Here is a 27,023-nt window from a genome sequence, read left to right on the forward strand (position 1 = left end):
TGTTTGTTCAGAGAAACCCATTAGAACTTCTCCAAGAACTCGTTTAGATGTTCTTCCAGATATTCCATTCATCGGAAGTTACAGAATTCACACCGAACCAGGAATTACATTGAGAACATCTCCAGCATCGTCTGGAGCAGGGATGTTATAAGAAATTATTCCAAGAATTTTGCAAGGAATTTGCTTTGAATAGTTTTTAGAGATTATCCTAGCATTTTCCCAAGAAATGCAGATTTGTCTGCTTAAAGGAAGTTTTCAAATTGTTCAGAAAATTGCTTCTTTTTTAGAAATTCTCCCTGTTATTTCTCGAAGTATTCCTTTTCCGATTGTTCTAGTAATTAATCCAGATCCCACATAAAACAGATCTCATTATAGTTCCTGCAAAAATTTCCTCCGGGCAGGATCCTATTCGTGGCACTATTGATTAACTTCTGCAGTGTGAAACACCACACTTCTATTTGCAAAGTTTCAAATTAGAAGAAGATCACGATTTTGTGTAAAGTTTATGGATGGTTTTAAAATTGATACCAAGCATATCTTTCCATTCGAATGGATTCAAAAGTAAAAATCGGTACATTAAGTACAAGTGAAAATTTATTGAAAACAACTTCAAAGGGCTCATGGATGTATGTATAATATCTAGTTGTATTACATCGAGTGTACATTATAACGAGATTTGACTGATTATATATTTTGCATATCGCTGTCTGCCAATTTGCGAAACATTGACCATAAACTAGTATTAACGTATCGAAGGGTTCCGGATGATTTGCAATATTATCGCACTTGAAGAACATCAAAACATATGAGGTTTTCAAACCGTTTGGAAGTAAATTGATTGGGTTAAAATGATTGAACTCGAAGAACATAGTCCCTGTGCCAAATATCGATGTTGTTTTTAGCTATCAGTAGTGAATCTGTTAGAAATAAGAAAAAGTATTTATATGAACAGGAGAAGTACACATCGTGTGGTTGTGCTATACCAGATAGCCAAAATCTATCTCTTGATGAATTTAACGTTTTAAAGGACTGCCGATTTATAAAGGACATTATCATTATTAGAGGTCCAAGAACCGATCAATAGAAGAACTTTTTATCTTTTAACCGAATGCGATCACAGAACCTCATCCAGAAATACCATCAAATCTTGCTTTGACACGTTTGTTGTTTTTTTGATGTTCTGAAGCAAACTGCTGCCCCTATTCTGGCAACGGTGTTTATTTGTTAGCCACTGAAGTATAGCAATCCAATCATCGTCCACTCTACTGTAATATATTCTTTCAGCAATTCAATTTACAATTGATTGGATGAAAATTATTAATTCATCTTCTTTATAATATTTTTATATAGAAAATCCATATTGATTTAAATACCGTTTTGATTCATATTACGGACATTTAAGGCCTCAGTGAAGTATAACCCAGCATAGAGCATACAAAATTAATCATTTTGTATGATTTCTTAGCGTTATCGAGCGTCGGAAGCCCTTAACTTTCGAATGGCGGGTAGACAATACGCTTTCGCAACTTGAATAATTTTAAATAAATCAAAATGTGTGGCCTTGTCATGATTCTTATTCCGGACACTTCCTTACTTTTGCCTCATATTCCGGACACTTTGATTCGAATTCCGGAAAGCTCATGATAATCATTAATGGAACAGTCAAATCATCAATTGATATCGTCAAATCACTAAAGAGACATCTAAGGTAGTTGGGCATTATAAATTTTCAAAGTTATTTATGGTAAAAGCTTACTAAAACGAGCCTCGAAATTGTGAATTTTTGAACGGCAAAAATTGAAACATTTCGTGTGAAATGTTTCCCATACAAAGTAGAGTGTCCGGAATTTGAAGCTGTCCGTAATATGAATCAATACTGAAAGATCTTTGAACTATTTTCTAATGTACCCGTGGAAGAGTTTATTTTTTAGTATTTGGAGGATATCTGATAAAAAATATTCTAGAGAAGTTACAGGAATAATTCCTAGAGGAATTAATGCGGGATCTTTTAGAAAAATAATAAACATTAAAGGAAATCAAAACATAGCATATTGGTACTTCTAATTACACACTTCGAACTCTTGGAAATTTATAAATTTCTGAAATATATATATACATATATATATATATATATATATATATATATATATATATATATATATATATATATATATATATATATATATATATATATATATATATATATATATATATATATATATATATATATATATATATATATATATATATATATATATATGTGAATTTTTGAACGGCAAAAATTGAAACATTTCGTGTGAAATGTTTCCCATACAAAGTAGAGTGTCCGGAATTTGAAGCTGTCCGTAATATGAATCAATACTGAAAGATCTTTGAACTATTTTCTAATGTACCCGTGGAAGAGTTTATTTTTTAGTATTTGGAGGATATCTGATAAAAAATATTCTAGAGAAGTTACAGGAATAATTCCTAGAGGAATTAATGCGGGATCTTTTAGAAAAATAATAAACATTAAAGGAAATCAAAACATAGCATATTGGTACTTCTAATTACACACTTCGAACTCTTGGAAATTTATAAATTTCTGAAATATATATATACATATATATATATATATATATATATATATATATATATATATATATATATATATATATATATATATATATATATATATATATATATATATATATATATATATATATATATATATATATATATATATATATATATATATATTTCAGAAATTTATAAATTTCCAAGAGTTCGAAGTGTGTAATTAGAAGTACCAATATGCTATGTTTTGATTTCCTTTAATGTTTATTATTTTTCTAAAAGATCCCGCATTAATTCCTCTAGGAATTATTCCTGTAACTTCTCTAGAATATTTTTTATCAGATATCCTCCAAATACTAAAAAATAAACTCTTCCACGGGTACATTAGAAAATAGTTCAAAGATCTTTCAGTATTGATTCATATTACGGACAGCTTCAAATTCCGGACACTCTACTTTGTATGGGAAACATTTCACACGAAATGTTTCAATTTTTGCCGTTCAAAAATTCACAATTTCGAGGCTCGTTTTAGTAAGCTTTTACCATAAATAACTTTGAAAATTTATAATGCCCAACTACCTTAGATGTCTCTTTAGTGATTTGACGATATCAATTGATGATTTGACTGTTCCATTAATGATTATCATGAGCTTTCCGGAATTCGAATCAAAGTGTCCGGAATATGAGGCAAAAGTAAGGAAGTGTCCGGAATAAGAATCATGACAAGGCCACACATTTTGATTTATTTAAAATTATTCAAGTTGCGAAAGCGTATTGTCTACCCGCCATTCGAAAGTTAAGGGCTTCCGACGCTCGATAACGCTAAGAAATCATACAAAATGATTAATTTTGTATGCTCTATGCTGGGTTATACTTCACTGAGGCCTTAAATGTCCGTAATATGAATCAAAACGGTATTTAAATCAATATGGATTTTCTATATAAAAATATTATAAAGAAGATGAATTAATAATTTTCATCCAATCAATTGTAAATTGAATTGCTGAAAGAATATATTACAGTAGAGTGGACGATGATTGGATTGCTATACTTCAGTGGCTAACAAATAAACACCGTTGCCAGAATAGGGGCAGCAGTTTGCTTCAGAACATCAAAAAAACAACAAACGTGTCAAAGCAAGATTTGATGGTATTTCTGGATGAGGTTCTGTGATCGCATTCGGTTAAAAGATAAAAAGTTCTTCTATTGATCGGTTCTTGGACCTCTAATAATGATAATGTCCTTTATAAATCGGCAGTCCTTTAAAACGTTAAATTCATCAAGAGATAGATTTTGGCTATCTGGTATAGCACAACCACACGATGTGTACTTCTCCTGTTCATATAAATACTTTTTCTTATTTCTAACAGATTCACTACTGATAGCTAAAAACAACATCGATATTTGGCACAGGGACTATGTTCTTCGAGTTCAATCATTTTAACCCAATCAATTTACTTCCAAACGGTTTGAAAACCTCATATGTTTTGATGTTCTTCAAGTGCGATAATATTGCAAATCATCCGGAACCCTTCGATACGTTAATACTAGTTTATGGTCAATGTTTCGCAAATTGGCAGACAGCGATATGCAAAATATATAATCAGTCAAATCTCGTTATAATGTACACTCGATGTAATACAACTAGATATTATACATACATCCATGAGCCCTTTGAAGTTGTTTTCAATAAATTTTCACTTGTACTTAATGTACCGATTTTTACTTTTGAATCCATTCGAATGGAAAGATATGCTTGGTATCAATTTTAAAACCATCCATAAACTTTACACAAAATCGTGATCTTCTTCTACTTTTTTATGTTTAATATTTAACATATTTTTTATTAGTGATAATAGTTGATGCCTGCTTCGAGAGGGTGGTTAAAAAAAATTTCGTGATATACAACTCATATATTTTTTTTTTTTTATCTTATCATTTATTTGGCAGGCTCAAGCGCTCTTAGGCATTACGGAGCCGGATTCTATTGATTTATTTTACAAAATCATATTTGCTTCTTATTATCTAGGTTAGTTTTGGGGAACCGTAAAACTCGCGGTTTGGTCGAGGTTAAGGAGTACAATCATTTTTGGAAGGGATGGGAATTTTGGGTTTACTCGTTGATCTTCAACAGCAGCATATTGTAGTGGCGTTATTGGTGCTGATCAACGCAGAGTGGACATGACGACAACCTGTAACGGTACAAACAAACGGGTTTCGAGGGAAACAAGGTGGACATCCAAAAAACGGGAAGGGGTATACGAGGTGGACAAGCGGAACAAAAAAAGCATATTATCAAACAAAAACGTCGATTTGCTTCAAGAACTTGTAAACAAGTAACATGTAGTCAAAGTCCAGTCTACCCAACACATCTCTAATGTCTTCCTTGTCTGGTTTTCCTCGGGCCCTGAGAGATATACATAGATTTGATCTGGCAATTCCGTATTCGGGACAGTACCAGACAACATGGTTGATGTCTTGGTAACCAGCTCCACAACCACATCGATTATTATCTGCGAGCCCTATTCGATAGAGATGCGAGCCTAACGAGTAGTGGTTGGACATCAGCCGACACATTATCTTGATAAAGTCGCGACTCATGTTCATCCCTTTAAACCACGACTTCTTTGACACCTGCGGGAGAATGGAATGTAACCACCTGCCCAAATCCCCTTTATCCCATTTTTGTTGCCAACTGAGCAAGGTCTGCTGACGAGCAATTGTGAAAAATTCTTCAAAGGCGATTTGTCGATCATAAATATCGCCTTCCATAGCGCCCACCTTGGCGAGTGCGTCCGCTTTCTCATTGCCCGGAATCGAGCAATGCGAGGGGACCCAAACCAAGGTGATGGTATGATTCGACAAAGCACTCAATTTAGATCGTATTTCACTGAGAAAATACGGTGAGTGCTTTACCGGCCTCATTGAACGTATAGCCTCGATGGAGCTGAGACTATCCGTAAAAATGAAATATCGATCAGAGGGAAGAGAGGCAATTCGCTCGAATGCATAGTGTATAGCCGCTAATTCTGCGACGTATACTGAACAAGGGTTCTGAAGTTTGTGGGCGGCGCTATGAAATTCGTTGTATACACCAAATCCAGTGGAATCATTTGTTTTTGATCCGTCAGTATAAAACGTTCTGTCGCTGCTGACCTGGCCGAACTTGTTTGCAAAAATTAGTGGTATGAACTCCGATCGGAGCAGATCTGGAATTCCATGGGTTTCTCGCCTCATGGTCAGATCAAAACCTACAGTGGAGTTGGAGAGATTTGGGAAGCAACTACGATTGGGAGCATTCAAAGAAGGGTTAATCTCCAGACTCATGTACCAGTAGTACAGTGTCATGAATTTTGTTTGAGGATTTTGTTCGATTAGCTTTTCAAAATTTTCAATAACCAATGGGTTTAATACCTCACAGCGGATGAGGAACCTGAGGGACAATTCCGCGAAACGATCTGATAAAGGAAGGACTCCTGCTAATACTTCTAAACTCATTGTATGAGTCGAGTTCATACAGCCTAACGCGATTCGAAGACAGCGATACTGGATACGCTCAAGCTTCAGAATGTGTGTTTTCGCGGCGGATTGGAAACAAAAGCTACCGTATTCAAGGACCGAGAGGATTGTAGTGCGGTATAACATTATCAGATCGTCCGGGTGGGCTCCCCACCATGTTCCGGTCAGTGTGCGCATGAAGTTGATTCGTTGTTGGCATTTCTGATACAGATACTTTATGTGCTTTCCCCAAGTGCATTTGGAATCGAACCAGACCCCAAGATACATATGTGAAAGACCCTGAGTTAGTTCCTTACCCATGATTTGAAGCCCCAACTGTGCTGGGACATGCTTCTTAGAAAAGACAACCGACTCAGTTTTCTCCGGAGAGAATTCGATACCCAGCTTTAAGGCCCAAGTAGACAAATTGTCTAGAGTATCTTGCAGTGGTCTTTGCAAATCATCCGCCCCTGGTCCTGTAACAGAAACAACGGCATCATCTGCAAGCTGTCTTAGCGAGCAATTTCCCACGAGACAATCATCAATGTCTCTGACATAAAAATTGTAAAGAAGGGGGCTTAAGCATGAGCCCTGGGGGAGACCCATGTAACTAATTCGTGAAGCTGTTGAGGTACCGTGAGAAAAGCTCATACGTTTCTCAGACAACAAATTGTACAAATAGCTGTTTAATAATGGTGAAAGCCCACAGTCGTGGAGTTGGTCTGAAAGGACATCTATGCATACTGAATCAAAAGCTCCCTTAATGTCCAAAAACACAGATCCCATTTGCTCCTTTTGAGCATAGGCCAGTTGAATTTCTGTCGAAAGCAGCGCAAGACAGTCGCTCGTTCCTTTACCTCTGCGGAAACCAAATTGTGTATCTGATAGAAAACCGTTCGATTCAACCCATTTGTCAAGCCGATGAAGAATCATCTTCTCTAACAGCTTGCGTAAACAGGACAGCATCGCGATAGGGCGGTACGAGTTGTAATCCGACGCGGGTTTTCCGGGCTTTTGGATGGCAATCACTCTCACTTGTCTCCAATCATCCGGAACAATGTTGCTTTCCAGAAACTGATTGAATAAGTTCAACAAGCGCCTCTTCGCGACGTCTGGGAGGTTTTTGAGCAAGTTGAACTTAATCCTATCCATTCCTGGGGCAGAATTGTTACATGCAAGGAGAGCAAGTGAGAATTCTAGCATCAAAAAGGGTCTATCAACTTCGTTTCTTTCGGTCAAGTTAACGCGAACCTTTCCGTGTACTGGAACGGAATCAGGACACACTTTCTTGGCGAACTGGAAGATCCACCGAGAAGAGTGTTCTTTGTCTTCATTTACCGCTGTCGCGTTCCGCATTCTTCTCCCGACGGTCCATAATGTTGTTATAGAAGTTTCCCTAGAAAGCCCGTTTACGAAATTACGCCAGTATCCTTTTTTCTTCGCTTTAACGAGGCTACCAAACTTGCGTTCAAGAGAGGTATAGCGCTCATAGTTTTCACGAGAACCGCGTTTCCGGTATTCTTTAAACGCGACGGACTTTTCCCGATATACTGCGGTGCACTCATCATCCCACCAAGGGGTGGGTGGCCGTCTTCGAACTTTCGCTCCCGGTATTGGTCGACGCTGTGCTTCAATAGCACTGTTGATAATTAACTCGGATAAGAACTGATACTCTTCCAACGGAGGAAGAGCATCGACCGACTGCTCGCCATCGGAGATCGCTTTAGCATATTTTCCCCAGTCAATGTGCTTGGTGAGGTCGTATGCTACGTCGATCTGGCGAGCCTGACACGAATCATTGGAAATTGAAATTTTGATAGGCAGGTGATCACTACCATGGGGATCTTGAATTACTTTCCACGTGCAATTCAATGATAATGAATTCGAACAGATTGAGAGGTCTAAAATACTTGGAGGAGCTGGAGGTTTGATACGTGTTGCTTCCCCAGTGTTTAAAATAGTCAAGTTGAAGTCGTCGCATAGGTCGTATATCAAGGTTGAACGGTTGTCGTCGTACATTGACCCCCAGGCTGTACCGTGTGAATTGAAATCACCTACAATCAACCGTGGGGCTGGCATAGCACAGCAGATGGCTGTAAGCTCTCTGCGAGATATCCTGGCACTAGGCGGTAGGTACGTACTTGCTATGCTAAAGCTTTTTCCTCGTATGGTAACCTGACATGCAACTACTTCAGTGCCTGTCATCGGGGGAAAATCAATTCTATAAAAGGAGTGGAGCTTGTTGATCCCCAATAATACCCCTCCATAACCATCCCCACGATCTTGGCGAATAATGTTGAAATCGTGGAAAGAGAGATTCTTATCAGAAGTTAGCCATGTTTCACTGAGAGCAAATACGTCACAGCGTGTGCTGTGAACTAAATACTTAAACGCTTCAATATTTTTAGTAATGCTTCTGCAATTCCACTGTAGGATTTCGACCATATCCCCGACCTCATTGGATGTATTATCCATCGAAAGATATGAACGATTCAAGAATCGGCCATTTTGAAGCCAGACGCTTCAGAAGAGGTTTTATGAAAGAAAGTGCCTTACTAATAAGGTTTCTTATTGCGGGAGAGACTTCCATTACTTCGAAGATGATTTCCACGATCCCAGAAAGCGTTATTTTGTCGGAAGTTTCGACATGTTCTTGTCGAGATGTGAAGATGTTTGTTTGTTGGCTTTCCGGGCGAAAAACTGGGACATCTGGGGTTTTAGATGATCCCGGAAGTGAAGGGAAATCTCCAGGTTTGAATTTAAAACCTGGGGGAGTAACTTTAGTGGTATTTCCGTCACTTCTTGACTTTTTCAGGGAGAGTCGAGAATTCTGTTGAGCAACAGGAACATGAGAAGGCTGCTGACGGTGCCTTCGTGCTATAGCTCGCTTTCGCTTTGTTCCTGTTTGTATAACATTATATTCTTCACCCGCCTCAGAGTCAGAGCCTTGGTCATCATCAGGCAGGGTAGTAAAGAGGTTGTTACTAGCGATAGAGTGGGCTGGTGGAACAACAGTCGGTGCGATCTTCTTTAGCATTTCTGCGTAAGATTGCTTTGACCGTTGTTTTAGAGAGCGTATCTGATGTTTCTCCCGCTCTATAAACTTCGGGCATGCAGTGAGCTTATGTGGAGCTTGACCACAGCATGAACACTTGGGATCAGAACTGCAGGCACCCTGCACATGTAGCTCACCGCATTTTGCGCACCGTGGCTTGTTACAGCAGAAAGGTGATGTATGACCAATTTGCTGGCACTTATCACAGTGCATAACCGTCGGTTTATAGAGGCGAACGGGCAACCGAAGTTTCCCGATCACCAAGTAGTCCGGAAGCGCCGATCCAGAGAAAGTTACACAAAACGAATTCGACGGCTGTTTTGTGCCATCAGGAGCCACCTGGTTCATTTGTCTGGCATCAAGTATGGCGACCGGAGGGACGGCACGGTTTTTAAATCCTCCAACACCAGATTTGATGTCAGCGCAACTCAAAAACGGTTCGGTGACCACTCCTGCGATCTCAATTTCTCGACTTGGAAGGTATACTCTGTACTCCATCGAGAAGAGTTTGTAGGCAACAATCTTATTGGCCTGTTCACGATCACTAACCGTGACACGCAATTTGTCACGACTAGGAGCATCTACTGATTCGATGCCCCGAAACGACTTTGCCAGATCTTTTTCTATTTGCAATTTGTTCAATGGTTTGCCTTTGGGCCGAAAGAAAACCAGAAAGGGACCCTTAGATCCGGGTGGATAGGCTTTTAGGCGGGGGGTCGCTTCCTTAACAGTACCAGAAGAGGAGAAGAGCACCAGGGGTTGGCTTACATTACGTGTATTGGAGGAGGTATCCATCGGCACTTGAGCAGAGGCCAAACATTCATATGACGGAGATTCAATCGATTCACCATCTTCCGAGGGGATAGGACTAGATGAACCGTTTGTACGGAATGCGTATCCTTGCGGGGTGATAGGGAGGGTGGGTGAGACTTCGTTGGTCTCCATTTCCGTGATATTCTGCGGAATCGATGTTAGAACGACATTTGACCGGTTTGGATTTGATTCATCATCCGAGGATATTTCGTATTGCGACGGACCCCCGCCTTTATCGTTTGGTTCCATTGTGGGGTGAGACTACCCCACCAGGAAGAATTCAAAATCGTATGTGCAATCAATTTTTAGCACCCAGCAGATAGATTTTGAACAATATTTGCACTTAACAATAATAATAACGAAATAAATAACAACTTATTGTAAATTTAAAAGTGCGGTTAAGTTCGTTTGCACTTCAGGTGAATCAATCACCTTAAAACAAAAGAAAAAAAAATGAACAAAAAAAAAATAATAATACTGAGGTAGACAAATTTACCTTTAGGTAAATTAATCACTAATAATAAAAAAATGAAAAAAGAAAAAAAATATTTACAAAAAAAAAAAAAATTAGTAAGAAAAATAATTAACGCAAAAAGGCAACTACACACTGGTAGGTGAGTTGATCACCGGCTAGCGTCGAGAAGAAAGATAGGCGGGCAGACAAAAGAGATCGGCAGAACGAAATAAATACCTATTCATCCAATGTAACCGACTGGCTTCTCTGCACTGCTGTTGTTTTTCGTAAACACGTGCAGATCCGCAGATGAATGTATTGTCCGGGACTTGCTGTTCGCAACGATAGGCACCCGGTAGGCAACACAGCAACGATGATTTGAGGCCTCTTCTGTGCTGCTGTTGCTGATGCTGATGATGATGATGATGGCAATGATGGGGATGACACAATGTTGCGACGAATGGCCTTCGGTAAAGCTGGACAGTCCAACCAATAGGCTAGGCTAAAGGCTGGCTGCTTCCGTGATCCGAAACGCGGATGATCGGTTCTTTCTACTGGAAAGTGTAACGCCGTAAAAACCACGCAACGCGAGGGGAAAAAACGGTTCACTTCGCTGAGAAAGCAATTTGCTTTGAACGATAAGGAAACTGCGCAAAACACAACCGATACTGGCTAGCGTTCGGAAAGGAATGCGAGCTTTTGTACAACTCATATAGCTTGGTATAATTTTGAATTAACTTACAATATGTTTATATCTATTATTTTTTTAATGAATGCCTACACTGGCAACACTTTCGATTCATATAAAAACATATTTATGCTCTTTCATATTTTGTGTAGTTAAAAAAATACCCAATAGAATCACCCATAAGCCATATCGTTTTCTTCCCTTATCAGTAGAAACAGTATTTCCTTATATTATACATTGTTAGCATTGCCCTTATGTTTGCCCTTACTATCTACACGACTGGAGAAAATATGTGGCCTTTCTCCATTTTCGTGGTAAAGGTGGGAATAGCGTCAAACGGTCAGAAATCAACATGCAAAAAAATCTAGATTATTATATAACTGTACTCATGAGTTTTACCCTGATTACGCCTCTGGTATAATAAATATACATTTTAAATATGGATAATTATTCATTCTGTCTGTAACTACTGCAATCATCATTAAAATTATAGTTTTAATTGAATAAGAAAATTTTACAATTATATTCGATATGCAAAAATTTGCACCTTTAAGAGCCCCTCCTGGCTACACCACTGGCTCATCACCCGAAAGGCTTTGGATTTTTCCATATCTTGATATATAGAATCCAACTAAAATAGTCCGGTTAAAATCCCCGGGAGGCGTGATCGTGACCCTCCCTTGTTAGAAAAATCCCTGATTTTTTATTTGGCAAGTATTTTTTCTCAATGGATTTTTTTAGGAATTCACGGTGAAATGTATGTAGTAATTCTTGGATAAAATTCTGAAGGAATCTTAAAAAAATATTTTCAACGGTGTTTTGAGGAGATAATCAGGAGTTCTAAAGAAAACCGAAACGAAGTTCTTATATGAATCTCTGAATGAATTTCGGTAACCTGAAAATATAATTTCATTCTTGGAGTGTTAAGTGGTATTAGTTCTGAAATAATCCTAGAAACTATGTCAGCAAAAAACACTAGATAATAAAAGTTTCTTTATAGTTTTCTCAGAGAGAACTTTTTGGAAAATTTTAAGACAAAATTTCATAAGGATCTCAAAAGAAAATCCTCCGCATTCCTCAGTATTCTTTAACATGCGTCACAGAGTCCCAAAACACCCAGTTGTGTAAACGTAACGTAATGTAACGTGTAAAAAAAATCCTGACGATATCCGAAACACCAAAAACAGAGAACAAAATTGGAAGAAATTCTAAAACAATTTTGATTTGGATACAGAAATAAACATAGACACTTTTCCTGAAACAATCCAACAAAAGGGATTCCGAATACAATTCCTGAAGGAAAAGAAAATAAACGAAGGAATCTGTTGAGAAATTTAATACATCTTTAATGGAATTCTTAGAAATAAAAAACTTTGAGGAATCCAGGAAAAAATACAAAATTAATAAAATGCTTCAAATTTTAGTATAAAATTCATCATTATGGTTTTTAAAGTTTTACATTTGATAGATTGCATAACCGAAAGAAAAACTAAAAACAGATTCTGGATAAATCTTTAAAGGAATCGCGACATTTTCTGGGTTAATTTCTGACGGTTTCTTGGATATATACTCGGGAAAACTATTCTAGAGGCGCTTGCAGAAATTCTGAAGTTACTTTTAGAACAAATGTTGATGAAATCCTTGAATAAAATGTATGAACTTATCATTAGAATTTATACTAATTAATGGACATGTTAGTCAAGGATTGAACCATAATTTTTTTTGTACATAAATTTGCGCACTGTTAATGAAAAAGGAGGATGGATGTTCATAATATTTTAACGTTTCATGCGAAAAGGTGCAGATGTTACGTATAGTTATCGATTTGGTGTAAAATTCGTAAATGAACTTTCAACGTCGCTCGCCCCTCCCTGACGAAAATCCTGACTACTGAAGTTACACAAAATTGGTGATGATTCATTCAAAATTGAGCTCAGCGATGCTTCAACCCAGGCGAATCGATAAATAGGAGTAAAATTCCTTAGCCTAGTGGTTAGAGTCCGCAGCTACAAATCAACGCCATGCTGAAGGTGTCTGGGTTCGATTCCCAGCTGGCACTAGGGCGATGATCAGCCTCCTCAACATCTGGAACACACACTGTTGTGAACCGCTCCTAACATGAAGTACAGACATTTCCAGGACTAAGAAGTGGTGAAATCTATGTAATCTAAACGAATTTATTCAGCAGCCTTTGTAAGTTTTCTAGGTGAATTCCTGCAGAAATCTGGAAAATCTTCTGAAGTAACAGTTGGAGAAATCGATGGAATAAATACCAAAAGAATCTCTGGTGAAAATCCCTAGAAAAAATGGGTGAATTCTCCAATTAAAATTACTGGAGAAATCAGCCCAAAACTGTTAAGGATTTTTTACAGAAAAATCTGAAGGAAAAGAATTCTCCCTCCCCAATTTTCTTTGAGGAATATTTAGGACAATTTCTGGAAGAATATGTAGAAACATTTATGAATGGAACCCTCACATTTTTTTTTTTGAGGTTTTCCTCGATGAATCTTTTAAGAATTGCCTGAGGAACATGTTCCTATGCGACACTTCTGGAGCCTCTAGGATCAACACCAAGGTTCTCTGCAAAGTTTATTCCACGATTTTTTTTTGCAAAAAATGTAATCTTTCAAAACAAAAAGGGTTTATTCCAGATTTTCATTCTACCTGTAAGAACTTAAAAAAACATCTGTATTTCATTTCTTCAATAATTTCTTAAGAGCTTTCTAATAATCAAATAATAATAGCAAGTTTCCCAGTATTTCATCTTAGTTTTCCATAGATCTTCTTCTTTTTGGCCTTACGTCCCAACTCGGACAAAGTCTTCCTCACAGTTTTTGCATGTGTATATCGTGTGGCAGGTACGAAGATACTCTATGCCCTGGGAAGCCGGGAAAATTTCCAATCCGAAATGATCCTCGACCGGTGGGATTCGAACCCACGACCCTCAGCTTGGTCTTGCTCAATAGCTGCGCGTTTACCGCTACGGCTAATCTAGGCCCAAAGTTTTCCATAAATGATACTTTTGAAACTAAAGTAGAGATTTAGTAAGGATTCCACAAAAAAAAACGTAAAATTCTTACTTAATAAATTCAGCTCATGTTATATCTGCAGAAATTACTTCGGAAATGTTTCAGATATTTTTCTTAGCACTGGATTTAGTCAAACATCAACTTTTTCTGTAATCCAGACAAGAAATTGAACAATTTTGGACTTAACTTATTCATTGCGTAATTACAAAATCATTGGTGGTTCGTTAGGAAAATGTCAGAAAAGTGAGTTTATCAATCTACCTTATCAGAAGATAAATCCATCGAGAAATTAAAAAAAATGATCTAGGAGACCATTCTGCTGAAAAATCAGTCTAAAGCTCTTCCAATGATAAAATCTCTTAAACCAAGACCGGTCACTTCGTGTAATGAGTACATGCAACATGAAAAAAGTTCGCTTCCTATGCACAGCAAGAGCGTGATGCAGAGGGTGATGGATGAAGGCGCCACAGCTTTTGAGTTAACCTTCCAGTTGTGGCGTGGTTTGTCACCATCGCCAGGCTGCTGTAGAGTATGGAAAGCAAGGTTTTTTCAACTGTGTTTCACAAAATGCAACAGCACGGCTACTGATGTGTTAAAAGAGACCTGCTACAAGCCCCAGTTTCGAAAATTATGTTAGTTCTGAATACATGTTCTGGATTTTTTATGAATAATAATCAAATTAAAAGCACATCCCAAACCATGGTTTTCATTTATTTTCCTTACATTACAGCTATGCAGCTGCACGACTTCAGCGAGATGCAAGCGTTCCCCGCTAAACTGCGGTATATGTGTATTTGCTTGTCCGAGGTGATCTTCATGGAGGGTTTCATGCGCAAAATCTACAACTTCATCAACGGTCTCGAAGTTCTACACTTGATCGGCACCTACGAAAAAGGCGAAGAAGAAGAGGAGGAAATCTATGAAGTCATCAACGTTCACAAGCTGAAATCGGCTACGCCGAATTTGCGAGTGATCAATCTGTACGGAATCAACTTCATCGACGACTCACACATTGATGCTTTCAGCTCTAATTGTATCCAACTGGAATGTCTGGCAGTCAATTACTGCAGTAAAGTTACTGGTTCAACATTGAAGCCTCTGCTGGCCCGCTCTAAGCAGCTCAAGTGTTTGCTGATGAATGGCACTGACCTCAAATCGGAGTACGTAATGCAAGCCGAATGGGACAAATGCTCCGTCCAAGAGCTAGACATATCCGGTACCGATCTGTCCACGGAATGCTTAATTGACTTATTGACTCGTATCCCCTCTCTTCGCTTCATTAGTGCTGGCCAAATCAATGGATTCAATGATTCAGTCCTCAAGGCATGGGCTGAAAGTGGCAACCCAAAGACTTTAGTTGCTTTGGACATTGATTCTTCAGATAACATATCCGATGAGGCTTTGGGCAGATTCATTACACGCTATGGAGCACAGTTGCAAGCATGTGTACTCTCGGGAATGACACATATTACAGACCAGCTGTGGATGACCATTCTGCCCATTTTGGTCAATGTGAAAATCATCGTGATGGGAACAACTGAAAGGTTAATCGGTAACATACATGTTGATCAGCTGATGGATACTATTGGATCGTCCTGCCCAGCGTTGGAGAGACTGGAGCTGCGTTGGGATCCTGAGAATTTGCGTTTTTCAGATAAGAGCCAAAAAGCTATTGATATGCTTCGTGTTAAATGCTTGAAACTACGCTGTTTGGTTCTGAGGTAAGTCCTTTAAATATATTTTATTACGTGAATACATCTTTCAGATGTGAGTCTTATGCTTGCCAATTTATTCTGATCCACTACTTCCACTCACATTTCAGTTCAAGAGCTACAAAATACTAATTCACTGCAGCTTTCCTGTAGAACACGCAACTTTTCAGATCTATGATCATTAGTGTGAACAAGAGCAATGCTGATGCGGCTTATTTTTCAAAATCTTCCAAAACCGAAAATTCGTTATCTCTTCTGAATTCAAATCACACAAATTAACCAATTCTTTTAGATTTTTTTAAATAAATTTTAGAAAAGATTGTAGAACATCAAAATTGTCAAAAATTATCACATTTGATTAAAAGTTTGTTTTGACTAATTTATTTAGCAAAAACTGGCCAAAACCATGATTTTTTCACGAGAAATATAAAGCTTGTCACTTGCTACAAGATAACTTGCGACAGACATGTAGACGTTTGCTTTGGAATGGGTATTATCCCACCAGTTCAAAAAGTATATTGGGGCTCTCAAATTTGGATGTATAGTATTACACTCAACAACAGAACCACAGAACTTATCTTCAGGATCAGTTGTCGAGCTGTGCTGCACGAGTGTCCAAGCACTAGTATTTTTTTTTCAAATGTTTGTCTCATGCCAGTGAGATGCGATCCACATGTGACAAGCTTTTGAAATTTTTGCCAGGTTAACGTTAATACTAAGTTGAAACTGGTTTCTGTCATTTTCTAAACCTTTGTGAAGGTCTTAGCACCAATTTTTTATGACAGAAATATTTTTGCTTTCATTAGTTATAGCAAGATGCTTTATAAACTTCAGTTATTTCCGTAAAAATATAGAAAAAACAAAAAATAAATTCCATGTACAAAACAAGTTTTAGGTATTTTTTGTTGAATAACCTAGTCAAAACTATTTTTGAATGAAATTAAATTGGTCTCAAAATCATGCAAAAAGGTTTAAATCGGTTGTGTATTCATGAAGTTATGATTTTAATGGTGAAATTTTGATAAAGTGAGGAAAAATTTGAAAAAAAACTGCTTTTAACTAAGTGATCTTATAAATATTTCTGCCAAGATTTTTAGTCTGACAAGACATTTGGCTTGGCGAAATTTTAACGAACTCCTGCGATGGCCTTCAATTGGCTTCTTAAAAGCTTATTGCAAGAAAAAGAAATTATTCCAAGCAATATGCAATGAGGACACTTAACCTTTCTTTGGTAAACTTCTTGGCAAAAATTTCAAAAATTAGAATGGAAAGAGAATACCCAAATACCCAAATACATCTCTCAAATGAGAATACCCAAATACATCTCTCAAATCTAGTGAAAATCTTTTGGATTTCGAGCAGAACTTCATTGTACTATTGTGAATTCTTGGCTTCTTGGCAAAAATTTCGAAAATTAGAATGGAAAGAGAATACCCAAATACCCAAATACATCTCTCAAATGAGAATACCCAAATACATCTCTCAAATCTAGTGAAAATCTTTTGGATTTCGAGCAGAACTTCATTGTACTATTGTGAATTCACAAGCCAGCAAGAAGTGTCTCAACTACCTGTTTTTCTGTTGATTTTGACAAGATCCTTCTCAGAAGTTTATTATCGGACTCTTAGAAATATGTTTAGTAAACTCTTGACAAGATTCATAGTAAATTTAGTGGGCTCATACATCAGTCTAAAAATGTACAACTTACGAAGTTATGCGAATCGCTTAGTTTCAATGCTATTTTTAATGAATTACAACATGGCTTTTGGGTGTGCCTCCTAAGGGTATCTGCTGTTTCATAATGAAATCCTAGAAAGGCATTCATAAACCTTTATTCCGAGACCATCCATTTAAAGGGTCCGCGGGATGTTTATAGATCTTCAAAGGGGGTCGCAGCTGCAAAAAGGTTGAGAACCACTGGCTTAAACGGTGTCAATTATGATGGAAATCATTCTCCGTTTGAATATGGAAGTTACTAATGAAAAGGCTTTTGTGTTCAGTCCTCTAACTGCTCGTCATAATGATCTATGGAAAAGTAGACAGACTCATCTCATGTGAAAAGTTTTGCCGATAACCACATTTTGGTGGAACATAAGGATAAATTTCTATTACACAGCGTAACAAAAATGAAATTTTTGTGTATCTTAAGGATCAAATTAAGTGTCTCTAGTAAATTTGGGGTCGCTAAATCTGATGTCATGCTCAGTCATGTCAACACTGCTTTCATTGATGTTTACATGAAATTTTAAGTATGATTTATCATATTTTTTGTAATCTAATCCACCAAGCATGTAAAATAGATTTTTTACTTTCATTCCACATATAATTTAGTTGAAATTTAACGATAAAATTTTAATCAAATCGATTTTTCTACACGCTAGCAGTCTTAATACAAAATTCTTCGTTTTTTTATATGACAAAAAACAATATTTACATTTACAATTCCGTGGCAAATTAAGCAAATAAATTGCCATACAAGCTGCCAAACTTGCATGCAAATTGGCTTAAATAATCAAATTTTGAATTTTTAACATCCAATATCTCAAAACTAAACGTGCTGTGATATTTTTGAAAACGGCAATGTATTCAGCAACCCTTAAGGTGAAACAACTCGGAATCCAAAGATGGTCGCCACAATGGCCGACTTGTGCCCCTACTCACGTTTTCAAAGGCACTAAACTGGAGAAATTGTTGGCAAGCGTTCCTGATCTTCTTATTTTGGATTGGATGCTTTCTTCGGGAGATTTGTGCGTTTGACGTTTTAGTGCAATTTTAGAAGTTGATTCCAAGCTGTTTCACCTCAATTAACCCTCTAATACCCAACCCCGCCTTTAGACGGGGTACACTTTGGAATTTTGTGTATTTTTTCGTAGCTCGGAAATCAAAATGATTTTATTTTTGGCTTAAACCTTGATTCATAACACGCATATAAGAAAAGTTTTTTATGACTTTTGAAACTTTTTTGTATTTTTGAACATTGTTTGAAAAATTGTATTCTTATATAACCTACAAATGCATGGGATTCATTTAACGTGTAATATAAAAATCGTACCTTTTATATTTTTCTACTATCAGCCTATCACAGAAGAACAGCTTGATGGTATTGAAATAAATTAAAACTTGGTTTCCAGTTATTTACAAGAAAAATTAAAATATTTCCAAACAAGAGTACCGTAAAAACAATCAGTAACTAGAAGAGGCTTCAAGAAAAAAGGATAAGGATAGGGTTGTTCAAAAATAAAAATTATGAAAATCAAAAACCAAAATTCATAGATTTAAAAATAAATCACGTTTTGGGCGTGTTTAGAATGGTTTTAGATAACTAAAATGATATTTAGATCGAAAATAAAAATTTGGGATAAAGAGGGTTAAGTAAATAGCATTATTTTGATACTTGAGACAAAAACGTGTTCCGCAGTGGCTTTGATAACAAAGTCTAAATCATGCTGAGAAGATCATTCAATTCCTTTCAGAGCAACACTGCTTTTTTGCTGTAGAATATAGTAGCCTGGATTACTTTGATCAGCTTTTATATGTTGATCCCGCCAGGAGCTCCACGGTTTCCTGTCGAATGGTTTGTGAAGCATGCGGCATACAAACCCACTTTATGATGATGAATAGAATACAGTACTGACCCGATTTTGTCAACCCCTTTTCAATCCGTTATTTTGCTCTCCTTTAATATTTAAACAAGTTGTCAGAAGTTTTTCTTCACTATGTTATGCATATTCATAATAACTTGAACTGGTTTGCAAAAGATTTGTACAAAAATCGGTTATGAAACTGTGAGAGCGAATAGTTGTCCACAAAAAGGGGCTGACAAAATCGGGTCAGTACTGTAACAATTTATCGTGACGTCCAATCAAAATGTGGTCTTCGGCAAAGTTGTACCGTGTACCCCCTTTGGTTTGACCACATTTACTCTTAACACTTTTTAATTTGTACCCCGCTAATTTGCACATCATTTAGATTAAAAATGGTTCAAATGTCATTCTGCTCATGGAACGGAGTAAAGTGGAATAAAACGTTGCGAAATGGAACGCAGAATCAAAACAAAACAGCCAAAGAGGTAACCAGAATTACGATTTTCAGTAGTATGTAGGGTGACTGAAAGTTCAAATTAAAAATGAACCCCGATGGTTTGAATGAAGTACCGTTCAAATTTGTGGGGCTGCACGGTAGCTGAAAGGATTTGACTTGAAAAGTAATTGGGTCCTAAAATTTTTAATGAAATCTTGTTTTTATTCAATAACACGAAAGAGCATCTTACTGCAACTCCTTTAGCAATATTTCCCGCTCAAATAACGGCTGTATCATGTTTAAACTTTAATTTAAAAATTGGGTCCATAAATGAACCTTGACACTTAAGATCATGTTTGACGTTCGCTTAGTCGACAAAAACACCACAGGGGTTTTAGTTTTACCACTGGGGTTGATCCTATCTGACATTTCGGAAGGGACACGGAAAACAAAATACACCCAAAATTTGAGTTTAAGCCAAGGAGTGTGACAAAATCTAAAAAAAATGTTTTTTTGGACTCAAACCAACGGAAAACATTAGAAAATTGAGTAAACATGTGTTATTGCGCTAAACTTAAGCGTTTGGCTTTAAAATTGGGACAGGGCTTTAGGACCCTATTGTTTAATTTTCTAGAAAATATCACGACGAATAAATAGAGGGCTGAACACAAAAGGTTGGCATTAATCATAGTAATCTCAATCCCTATATAAACTTCAAAAGGCGTATACACAGTTAAATTTCTTCCTTATCAGGAAGGGAGGATGCTATTTAGCATAATAAACATTGTTTAAGCATAGTGGCTACCTATGCTTAACATTTAAAACTTTGCATCAGTAGAGTGATCCACGTTTTCCACAATTTCCCAACTTGTCCCACCTTTTCATCTATAGGAAGACCGCTATAAGAAGGGAAACACAACAATCCTTCCCTGAGTAACCATAATACTCAAGCTGCAATTTATGCATTTATACCGTTTATGTGCAGTCTAGTCTAGTCAGTCTAGTATTACTGTATATATACATTTGAAGTTGGAAAGCGCCCCACTAGAACCATATTGAGTAGTTATAATTTATAACATAAACTCGACAATAAGTTGTTTCCTTACTAAATAACATATTCAAATTTATCCAAATCAAAACTCTGCTTAAAAATGTATGAGGAAACTTTGAGCATTCAAATTGGTAAATGGCTGGGCCTGGCGTACCATTGCCCGGTCAACCAGTCAGTGATTTTGAATAGCGATCGATACCGATTCGTTTTGAATCGTTGGCGATCGCCATCGTTGGACAAAGATTTATAAAGAAATTGGAAAACTGGTTGGTCGGGTGGTACCTCGCGAACCTGAAGGAATAAAATAGATCCCTCTGTGCGGTCCTTAGCGTCCTGTCCAGCAACTCCTATCCCTACCTCCTCGCGGTACTGGCCGGGGTACGCGTAACCTTGGGGAAGATCGGGTAACCAACTCCCGGTGGAAACTTTGGTCGTATGCTGACAGCCCAGACAACCACAAGTCGCATAACAGTCTACGAAAAAAGTCGTTTATTTATACAAATTGCATCACACCCGCACTACAAGGTGAATGAAATCGTTTGATTGATGGGTTTCCTCGCATAAAGCGTTATTTTCTGAGTTCATATGTACCTTTTTTTCGTTCCGTATACTCGTACAAAGTTCGTCGGATCAATCCGTAGCAGCTGTCAAATGAACTTTGTTATCATAAATTAAGTCGCATAAGAGTACAAATTGATTCGCAATAAAATCGATACACTCGCATTGCATGCTATTTTTCATCATATAAAAATGCACGTATATCGCCTCCACTTTTGTACGTATAAGGCCTTTTCGCACCATCTTATATGTGAAACTTTCGACATATAAGCATCGCATAACACAAAAGGTGATTCCGTTATACGTACATTCTGGTTGTCTGGGAGGGAAGGGGGGGGGGTGGTTTGCTTTTGCTTTTGCTTATGCAAACCTTGAGCGTCTGTACTACATGTTAGGAGCGGCTCAGAACAGCGTCTGTTCCCCATGTCAGGGGCGGCTGATCATCGTCCGAGTGCCAGAGAAGGGCTCTGAGATAAACTGCGCACTATGGCCCTCCGAACATTTAGGGGGATTGGTCCTCCGGAAATCTAGAGGGTTGATGTCAGGCCCTGCAAGCCAGCCGTAAAAACATCAAGCAACGAATAATCAACGAGAGAATACGAACCGGGACAATCGGCGAAGACCACAGCGACGTTAAGGGACTAGCGATTAGAAGCTCGGTACGTGGAACTGTAAATCTCTCAACTTCATCGGGAGCACAAGCATACTCGCCGACGTGCTGAAGGACCGCGGATTCGGCATCGTAGCGCTGCAGGAAGTGTGTTGGAAGGGATCAATGGTGCGAACGTTTAGAGGTAACCATACCATCTACCAGAACTGCGGCAACACACACGAGCTGGGAACAGCTTTTATAGTGATGGGTGATATGCAGAGGCGCGTGATCGGGTGGTGGCCGATCAATGAGAGAATGTGCAATGTGCAAGTTGAGGCTCAAAGGCCGGTTCTTCAACTTCAGCATAATAAACGTGCACAGCCCTCACTCCGGAAGAACTGATGATGATAAAGACGCTTTTTACGCGCAGCTCGAACGCGAATACGACAGCTGCCAGAGCCACGACGTCAAAATGATCATAGGAGATCTAAACGTTCAGGTTGGCCAGGAGGTGGAGTTCAATCCGACGATGGGAAAGTTCAGCGTCCACCGGCTGACGAACGAAAACGGCCTACGACTAATTGATTTCGCCGCCTCCACACGCTCAAAAAAGAGTTCTGGAAAACGTGAACTGTCAAAAATACACCATGAACTACCACAAAAGGTCACATGAACATGATCTAGTTCAGGGTGTATTTTTGCTTGTTGACGAGTTCACGTCTTCTGTTCATGGATACGAGAACGGATTTTTTTCTGTGCAAGAATGGTCATTCGTAGCACCTACTTCCAGCACAGCCTTCCATACCGATACACCTGGAGATCACCACAGCAGACAGAATCCCAAATCGACCACGTTCTGATTGACGGACGGCACTTCTCCGACATTATCGACGTCAGGACCTATCGTGGCTCTAACATCGACTCCGACCACTATCTGGTGATGGTCAAACTGCGCCCAAAACTCTCCGTCGTTAACAACGTACGGTGCCGACGACCGCCCCGGTATGACCTAGAGCGGCTTAAGCAACCGGATGTCGCAGCTGCATACGCGCAGCACCTCGAGGCTGCATTATCGGAAGAGGGTGAGCTGTATGAAGCCCCTCTTGAGGACTGCTGGAGAACAGTGTAAGCAGCCATCAACGATGCAGCTGAGAGCAACGTCGGGTACGTGGGACGGAGTCGACGGAACGATTGGTTCGACGAGGAATGTAGGCAGATTTTGGAGGAGAAGAACGCAGCTCGGGCGGTCAATAAAGCTGCTGGTAAGGATGGTATCGGAGCTGAACTCATAAAGATGGGCCCGGCGAGGCTGGCCATTTGTCTGCACCGGCTGATAGGCACAATCTGGGGAACAGAACAGCTACCGGAGAAGTGGAAGGAAGGGGTAATATGCCCCATCTACAAGAAAGGCGACAAGTTAAATTGTGAGAACTTTCGAGCGATCACCATTCTAAATGCGGCCTACAAAGTATTATCCCAGATCATCTTCCGTCGTCTATCACCTATAGTAAGCGAGTTCGTGGGAAGTTATCAAGCCGGCTTTGTTGACGGCCGATCGACAACGGACCAGATCTTTACTGTACGGCAAATCCTCCAAAAATGTCGTGAATACCAGGTCCCAACGCATCACCTTTTTCATCGATTTTAAGGCGGCATACGATAGTATCGACCGCGTAGAGCTATGGAAAATCATGGACGAGAACAGCTTTCCCGGAAGCTCACGAGACTGATACGAGCAACGATGGAAGGTGTGCAAAATTTTGGATCCCGCCGGGGACTACGACAAGGAGATGGACTTTCGTACCTGTTGTTCAATATTGCGCTAGAAGGTGTTATGGGGAGAGCCGGGCTCAACAGCCGGGGTACGATTTTTACGAGATCCGGACAATTTGTTTGCTTTGCGGATGATATGGACATTGTCGGCCGAACATTTGAAAAGGTGGCAGATCTGTACACCCGCCTGAAACGCGAGGCAGCGAAAGTTGGATTGGTGGTGCATGCGTCCAAGACAAAGTACATGCTAGCTGGTGGGGCCGAGCGCGACAGGGCTCGCCTAGGTAGCAGTGTTACGATAGACGGGGATACGTTCGAGGTGGTCGACGAGTTCGTCTACCTTGGATTCTTGCTGGCGACTGATAATAACGTTAGCCGTAAAATACGGAGGCGCATCATCAGTGCAAGTCGGGCCTACAATGGCCTCCACAAGAAGCTGCGGTCAAAAAAGATTCACACCCGCACCAAATTTACCATGTACAAAACGATCATAAGGCCGGTAATCCTCTACGGGCATGAAACGTGGACGATGCTCGAAGAGGACTTGCAAGCACTTGGAGTCTTCGAACGTCGGGTGCTTAGGACTATCTTTGACGATGTGCAGGAAAACGGTGTGTGGCGGCGAAGGATGAACCACGAGCTTGCCCAACTTTACGACGAGCCCAGTATCCAGAAGGTGGCCAAAGCTGGAAGGATACGATGGGCAGGGCATGTTGCAAGAATGCCGGACAGCAACCCTGCAAAGATGGTGTTCGCTTCGGATCCGGTTGATACAAGAAGGCTTGGAGCGCAGCGAGCTAAGTGGGCGTATCAAGTGCGTATCGATTTGGCGAGTGTGGGGCAGAACCGAGGATGGAGAGATGCGGCCACGAACCGAGTTTTGTGGCGTGAAATTGTTGATTCAGTGTTATCTGTTTAGCTGTTAACTACATAAATGAATTGAATGAGCATTCAAAAGATATGATATCCTTCTTCTATGTGAATTTGAAAACGTGTTGATGAAATCGCAAGTTGTAGTGGATTTCGACCTGTTTATTTACATGTTTTTTTATATGTTATTTTCCCAATGTGGAACAAAATAAGTTTCCAAATATTTATTAAAAAAAATAAATGAACTCAAAATGATTTCACAATTGGTCGGTATTTAATTAGACTGGGCCAAGAGCGTTTACTCCACATATTCGGAATAATAGAGAATAGGATACGAAATCGTTGTATTTGGTGGTTGTGCGTAAGTTGTACTAGCCTGATGAGTAAAATACGGAATGACAAATCATTGCTCTCAAAGCGGTCGAATTTCGCCCCCGAATACAATCAGTCGATGAATATGGTACTTGCGAACGATATTATTCTTCTTCTTTCTTGGCATTACGTCTTCACTGGGACGGAGCCTGCTTCTCAGCTTAGTGTTCTTATGAGCACTTCCACAGTTATTACTGAGAGCTTTCTTTGCCACAGTCGCCATTTTCGCATTCGTACATCGTGTGGCAGGTACGATGATACTCTATGCCCAGGGAAGTGAAGGAAATTTCCATTATGAAAAGATTCTGGACCGACCGGGAATCGAACCCAGACAGCTTCAAAGATGACTTTGCTTTGTAGCCGTGGACTCTAACCACTCGGCTTAGGAAGGCCCTATATACTGGAGCTGAAAAAGGAAATAGCTATCATCCAACGCACTATAGCCGAGCAGAGTGATCGCACTGCTACTACAACATCGATCAATGATAGTCTTCCTTTGGCTAGATCTTCCCCGAAGTCAAATAGAAAATTGATGCATGGCTCGAAGTGCTCTAATGATGATTCCTCAATTTCATCTATACCTCGGGACAAATTTTGGCTATTCTTCACTCGATTGAGAAATACTGTGAGCGAAAATCAAATGCTTAGGATGGTGTCAACTGTTATCGGATCGAAAAATGTTACAGTGAAGAAACTTGTCGCTGACTGGATGGACGTTTCCACTGTAACCAGTGTCAGTGTGATGTCTAGTGTTGATGAGATTTGTCGCGTTTATTTTCGTAAATGTATTGTAGAGAAAAAAAGAAAACGTTTGTAGATAGGTTTAAGTAAGATGTCCCGAAAGCTCCCACGAACGCAGCCAACACAGCTCCACCCTATAGAAGGACGAGTGTAGTACCGCTAGTCACCACCAGGGCTGCGCTAAACCACACGAATGGGCGGCCATGGGGGTGGCCATGATGAGGCGGATCGATGACGTAGATGGACATGGGTCAACGGCCAAAGGTTCGGGGTCAATGTTCACCAGCAAGACATAGCATAAGCCTGGTGATCGTTGAAGGCAGCAGTAGTGCTTTCCAAAAAGTTATAAAGTTATAAGAGAAAGTTTGAAGAAGTTTAAGAAACTAGATATTTTGAAGAGGAGAAAGGAAGTGAAGTTGAACTGGACATCCAGGTAAATTTCCGTCCCCAGATAACCCCGAACCTAGCCTGACCGTACCGCGTCTAACTCCCACCATTTTGAATCCGTCGTGCCCACAGGACCTCGCGGTTTTTATTTAAAAACGCCATTGCCGTTTGAGCCATTCCACCGTATCCTACCTGCGTTGACCCTAGGCGGCTAATTCAGGAGTGAGTCCGTGAAGCCCTGTACCCCAGAACGACCACCAAGTGCGCTTGGAAACCCAGGCTTTCCAGTGAATCCACGGATCACTGAAGCCTCGAGTCCGTCACCACTCTCGAGGGGCGCACGGGACAGGCACGAGGTCGACGAGAGGCTGCAGACGAAGGAGGAGAAACGAGAAGGAAGGAGTCAACCGCCCCCTGGCCCGGATAGCGGAAATAGTTCTAGTGGTCAGTGAAGGAGCAGCGGAGAAGGTGCTGCAGTGCGCGGGGCCCCGAAGAAGTGAAGGAATTGTAAGGTAGGATAGGATAAGAAAGTGGGAGGCGTCGTCCGGTGTTGAGGACGGACGCAAGTAAAGAGAAGGAAAGATTAGGAGAGAGTGGGGAGTAGAAGAAGTAGGACGTCAAGGAAGTGGAAATAAAAGTGTACACGAGACCACGAAATAGAGGGAGTTTTAGTAGAGTCGATCTGTAAGTGTTTTCTTTCGCGGAGTGTCACGAGCGTAGCGCCGACCCTGAGGCTTGGAGACGGGGGTCTCATCTAGGCTGGGAGTAACACGGCCTGCAAGTTACACCACATTGCCGTATGTTTCATTCAAAATTGAAATTGAAGCAGAATTCAGAAATGTTGCTATGCGTCG

The 27,023-nt window shown here is 39.5% G+C and overlaps 1 protein-coding gene across 7 annotated transcripts in view; it reads left to right on the plus strand.

Annotated features, from left to right (window-relative positions):
- The window catches only part of LOC5573867 (F-box/LRR-repeat protein 7), a 48,774-nt gene that overhangs the window by 20,665 nt on the left and 1,086 nt on the right, over window positions 1-27,023 (plus strand). For all 7 annotated transcript variants that reach the window (XM_021854349.1, XM_021854332.1, XM_021854307.1 and 4 more), the window contains one exon: window positions 14,824-15,814. In XM_021854349.1, the coding sequence (XP_021710041.1) occupies window positions 14,824-15,814 (991 nt within the window). The remainder of the gene's footprint in view (window positions 1-14,823; window positions 15,815-27,023) is intronic.

This window comes from Aedes aegypti, chromosome 1 (assembly GCF_002204515.2).
Source record: "Aedes aegypti strain LVP_AGWG chromosome 1, AaegL5.0 Primary Assembly, whole genome shotgun sequence".
Taxonomy (NCBI): Eukaryota; Metazoa; Arthropoda; class Insecta; order Diptera; family Culicidae; genus Aedes; species Aedes aegypti.